At 41.5% G+C, this 6,000-nt stretch overlaps 1 protein-coding gene across 6 annotated transcripts in view; it reads left to right on the top strand.

Moving 5' to 3' along the window:
* Positions 1-4,392, top strand: part of rgs12a (regulator of G protein signaling 12a) — a 45,282-nt gene extending 40,890 nt beyond the window's left edge. For all 6 annotated transcript variants that reach the window (XM_082528840.1, XM_082528839.1, XM_082528841.1 and 3 more), the window contains one exon: positions 3,219-4,392. In XM_082528840.1, coding sequence (XP_082384966.1) covers positions 3,219-3,502 — 284 coding nt within the window. In that variant the 3' untranslated portion in view covers positions 3,503-4,392. The remainder of the gene's footprint in view (positions 1-3,218) is intronic.
* Positions 4,393-6,000: the final 1,608 nt, after the last annotated feature.

Raw genomic sequence — 6,000 nt, forward strand, 5'->3', positions numbered from 1 at the left:
GTGAATAATTCAGCAAGTTCACGACAAGAGCTTGTTTGTCTTGAGTTTTCTATTTCTTCTTATACACTCATGCTGAGGGAAGATTAAAGGATTCCTTGGGGTAATTGAGACTCTATCTCAGGGCATTACAAAGTGCTTTGTAATGACTCGATTTCAGCTGCCTGCACCTGAGGCACCATGCCACTGAGCTGTCCTTCAAGCCCGCTTCACCCGTTTCTTCGTCTTCTGTCCTCGAAGCAGACAGCTGCTGATCCCCGGGCCTGCCTTAGCATCCATCTGGCGGTCAGAGGAGGGCTTGATGTGGATCTTTTGCAGGGAGACTAAGTGAGGACTGGAGCTGGTTCCGTTCTGTTCTGGCTCTTGAGCTCAGCGTCCTGCTGCCGCCATGGCTGCTGAAAGGAGTTGCCACAGGAGGAATGGCCATGTTAAACAGTTGTGCCTCATTATCACATGGTGCAGACCAATCAGCAAGCACACCACTGAATCCATGCATGAGAAGCGTGTATGTGTAAATGGTAGAAGTGCACACACCAGGTCCAGAAATTACATTTGAGTAATGGCTACATGAGTTTGATCTCCCATGACTAAGCAAAGTAAAGCTTATGTTATAAGCAAAAACCATATTTAAACCCTATCTTGTAGGTTTATTGTGAGTAATATTAAAAGGTTTACCATATCAGTACAAAGCCAGGTGGCTCAGTCAGTGGTCTTTAACGAACTGCGATATTAACAACCTCACTGTAGGAGTGGGGCCTGAGAACAGAGAAGCCTTTCCCAAATTTTCTAGTTTGTGACTAGAGCTAAAACATAGTTGATTAATTGTTCCAGCCAGGCTAAACTTTATCTGTAGGTGTGAGGGTTTGCTGCGTTCCTCTTCTATGATTGTGGACTGAATTACCCCCAAATTATTTTGTACCAACAGAATAAGACTTTAATTAAAGGTAGGGTTTGTGAAAACCTATGTCTTCACTATTTTCTCTCACATTCTATAGATTGCGTAAAATAGCCATTAACTATTATTTAATAATTGGCCTGAACATAATCCACTTGTATTGCCCTATTAGCAAGCAAAGCAAAATTCAAGTAACACTAGAAATGCTTTGTAAGCAAAATGAGGTAAACCAGCAAACGCAAGTGCTGGAAACTATTACACAACCGGAAAAGTACTTGTAGGTTTTCTCCCTCACCCCCCAAGTATGATTGTTCAAGCTGTTGCAGGATAGATAGGTTTGCTGGGTCTACATAAGGTCAGCTGTTGGAGCTCACTGACAGTGTTTACATATATATCGGACAGCAACGAATAACAGCCAGTCGAGTTCAGAGCATCTGTGTGTTGAAGTGTAGTGCTTATGTCCGTGTGTTTACAGTCTCTGGAGGCCACATGGTTCACATGAGATGTGGAAAGTTTATCACCCATAGCTGTAACACCAGCATCAAAAAGAAACGCTGGCTTTGTGGCTTCTTGAGTGTGCTTGCATTAGCGAAGAGAGGGGAAGTTTGAGCATGTTTTATTTATTATCCTGTAGGGGTATTGCGATGAAGTCATGCATCTCTGGGGTTAAAGGAAATAAAGACAGTAATGTTCAGATGTGTCGCATCAGATTTTATTGCACTGAATTACTGTACAGCATATAATCCTGTCAGTTTTTAGTCCGATCTTTCTGACGAACCAGCTATAAAGTTGAGCAAGTTTAAGCAGAAGTGGTTATGTCATCAAGTCTATCATGACAACAGCTGGGATGATTACACAACTATAGAATGCTTAAAATATAAAAAAACAAGCCCACTATTCAACTTAAAATCAAGCAAAGTGGAGTTAAAATGTGCACTCGCACGGTGTGACAGATTTTGCTTGAGTGCTTTTGAAATCTGGCATTGCTGTGCTAAACATCTGGCCGTCAGCCAGTGTAATAAGAGGTAAAAGAGATGTGAAGGCCAAGAATGAATAGTTTTGCACATCTGTGCAGTCACTCCTGTGTAAATGAACATTTTTGGAAACCACATTGATTATCTAAAGCTGCACTCAGTGTTTCTGTTAAACAACAGATCAACATATAAAGTATAAGGTAAGAGGAGCTGCACTGAGCCCGGTGTAAACGGACTGTAACAAAAAGATGGAAGTAGCTACCCAGACAAAACAAATTATCAAGTTATTGAATATTGGTTAACACCGGCAAGCATGGTTGTCAAGCTGCGAAACTGCACAAAATGTGTGGCTGCACATCGCGCTAATTAGATAGCTGCTAATTAGATAGCTGCTAATTAGTGCTAACATATAAGTTAATACTTGAAATTTACCCACTGAAAATGGAGTGCAGTGTTTTCAGGCCAGCTGTTTGTACATTATTTGTCAAAAAAACAAAATGAAATGCTGTCAGGAAGAGGAAATTAGCTGAGACCAAATTGTTTAACATGGCAGTCTCTGGGGATTGGAGTCAGGTCCAAGTGGCCATTAATGGAACTGCGGTTTTTTAGCACTTCCTGCATTGACTTCAGAAAGAGGGTGTAGCTTACAGAGTAGTAGGATTTCTCAAGCGTGATTATACCTTCTGCTTGGATCAGACAGAGTGATGGTCCGTGTGGACATCCATGTGTCTCCCCTTTTTTTTTTTTCTTTTTTTTTTTTGTGGCTCATCCATCTACTGCTAACTACACGTGCGCCTGAGGCAGTGGACTTCAAAGAAGTATGATTACTTGGCTGTTGGGTCTGCTTATTCATTTCCCAACACCATCCTGCATATAACGTTAGAAAACTATTCCCCAGGATCTTTTGTTGGTGGACTTGGTGGACATGGGCGCTCACACTAGAAGCAATTTGCCTATTGGCTGCTTTTTAGTTGACGGGTGATCACTGGTGGACATTCCAGGCTTTGGTTGCTTGTCCTTCATTCTTATTGGTAATCTCACACCTCAAAGTTGAGAAAGGTTTAACTTGGCATCTACCTACTTTTTGCATTCACTAGCAGAAATTTTGCTCTCTGTCGCTTACAGTTACTGAATGTCACTTTTGGTGGTCTGTGGTTGCCATGTTGGTGCTAGTAACTTCCTGGGTGGACAGCCCTTTAAAGTACAGTGAATGGTTCCTTATGATGTTATATCATTTGAATGCAGAATGGGCCATCCCACCCATCATCTGCAATATCCAAGTATCTCTTGTCTCTAAATCAATTTATCTTATATCTTCCATGTTTTGCTTTGTTTTTCTCTCCCTTGCACAGAGGCGACAGAAACGATACCTAATGCCAAGTCACCTCCTAAAAAAGCCAACGCTGCACATACCATTCAGGAGGTGATGGATGTGGAGGGAGTACATCTAGAAGAAGGAACAGCGGAGACATCCCAGGGTGAGGACTCTGAGTTGAGTCTGAGTTTTCAGGGCTATGTCGCCGAGCTGCGACAGTGCCAGAGCAAAATGAGAAACGCCCAGATGCCCCAGAACGGCCGCAACCCACCGGAGGGCCAGGACTGCAACACAGATCTTTACAAGGCCACCATCGTCTAAAGGGACCCCCCCCTCCCCCCCATCCCCACTGCTGCACTTTTAAAGCCTGAGCGACTGTTGTTTGAGGAGATGTAGTCGAACAATGTGCTGCATGTACAAGTTGTCAGTTTTCTTTACTAAAGCATCAATATTATGGTGATGGATATTGTATATTTGTTTAAAAACAGTTCAGGCATCCTGTTGACTTCTAGTACCGGTTGTAATTTTGGGACAGTGATATGTTTTGTTATTGGTATGCTTTGATAATTAACTATTTTGAGCCATGTTAGGCTAAATAATAATACCACAGAAGAAGCCTGAAACTCACTTTGGGGTACCAGTTGATAATAATTGTACACAATTTAAAAAGTGGAAATGACTGAGAAACAGGACACTGCTTGATAAGAAGCTGCTTAACATCTTCTAAACAAAAAAACAATGTAATAACCGGCAGCCTTCTGGTGGTGGAAACCAAAAGGTTAAAGCTCAGGAAAACGCTTGTTCAGGTTCTTGATAACAATTTCGAAACCATCACCAAATGATTTAATAAGCTGTTAAGCTGTTTGGGTATATTGAGTTTTACATTAAAGTCCCAATTAACTGTCCACCCATTACCTTTTTCTGCTAGTCTTGCGCTGAGAAAAGTTGTGAGATGCAATTGAAATAGCAATGATAATTTAAAAATCTAGAAAGTAAAGCTTGACTTTTGTTTTACGTGTCCTGATTAGAAAGTAGGACCACATGCTAGGAGAGGACTCTTAGATATTTGACTATTTCTTGTTCATATTGTCTTCCTGTGTTGTACAGATGACACATAACAGTACCTCTATCGTCTGTACTTTCTGCTTCTGTGGTTGTGAGGTTGTCCTAATTGTTGAACAATTAAAAGGCTTCGATGGCTCTACTTTCAACCAACTGTGTGTCTTTGCTTTTGTGCTTTCATCGTGTAAACGAGGGGGGAATGCTTCAAATGTTTCTTTGTTGTTGTATCTAATGCAAAGTCTTCATTTCATACTTGGTATATTTGACCAGCTCGATGTGTTTGCTAAGTTAGTTAGAGCTGTCAATAATTAACAACGTAGTCTTCAGGGCTGAACGATTTCCCATCTGGAAAGTCCACCTTCACTTGCTACTTATGTGCTATTTAGAGGCCCAGCCTCCTCTTTGTATTTTTAGCCCAACATCTGGAGGAAGATTATTACAGCTGGTGAAAATTAGAGGTTAGATTGCATGACTGGGGACTTTGACTTGATACAGCATGTCACTGCTGGAATGCTGACAAGATATGAAACTCTTACTTAGTTGACTTCCATGCTTTACCTGATTTCAGAGGTATTTTCTTTAAGGAGTTCTTCTTAGGAACAACAATTCCTTTGAGGTCCCAAATTATCTTCCCGATGAGACATTTCCTTATCTTGAGATGTTATTGAGCATAACACCTGTGAAAGACACTACTTTTCATAGTCACACACACTTATTTCACTTGTATTTTGCAACCTTCAACTCCAGATTTAGAAAACTCATTGTGTACATTTCAGGACAGAAACCTTCTAGATGACAGATTACCTGAAGAGAACTGCAAACTGAATGAAGGGAGTGCTGACAGGAACAATAATGCTTGAAAATGCACATTAAAGGTAAATGCGCCTTACTTCTTTGTCCTTGTATCCCCTTGTATCCCCAAGGCTTGCTGAAGTTTAATCTGAGTATCAGAATGAAGAAGAAAATTGATTTAAGGACTTTCATGGTTGTTGATGTCAGATGAGTGGAGCTGAGTATTTCAGAAACGGCCGATGTGTTCCTGCACTCGCTATGGTTCATAGAGAACGGTCTGAAAAGAGAAAATATTTGTAAGTGACGGGTCTCTGGGTGGAAATGTCTGGAGAATAGCCAGACTGGTCCAGGTGGATACTAACCACTCATTACAACCAAGGTATGCAGAAGAGCATCTTCAACAACACTTCCAGCCTTGAAGCAGATGGCCTATAGCAGCAGAAGACCGCACTGTCAACTAAGGAACTGCCAACAGGAAAGTGATACTGCAAACAATATCTCACCACAACTATTGGGACAACAGAAGATTGGAAACATGTTGTCTCGTCTGATGAGTCTCCGTTTCTGCTGCGACATTCAGTTGGTAGGATCCGTATCTGGCGTAAACATGAAATCAATCCCGAATTGTATCAGCGGTACAGACTGCACCGCTTAGTGAGCACCATTGAGACACCACAGCCTACCTGAGTATTGTTGCTCTCTATGACCACAGTATGCCCATCTTCTATTGGCTGATAATGTGTCGTGTCACAAAGTTCAGATCATCTCAAACTGTTTTTTTAAACATGACGATGAGTTCACTAACTCAAATGGCCTCCACAGTCATCAGATCTCAATCCAATAGTGCATCTTTGTTCTCTATTGTGGTAGTGTTACACCCCTGAAAACAGGGGGAAAAGAATCACGAGAGTGATTATGACTTGCGTCTCTCATGCAGTAGTTTATTGCAGAGAAAATGAGCAGAA

The sequence above is a fragment of the Aulonocara stuartgranti genome (genome assembly GCF_965226115.1).
Source record: "Aulonocara stuartgranti genome assembly, chromosome: 3".
NCBI classification, from domain to species: Eukaryota; Metazoa; Chordata; class Actinopteri; order Cichliformes; family Cichlidae; genus Aulonocara; species Aulonocara stuartgranti.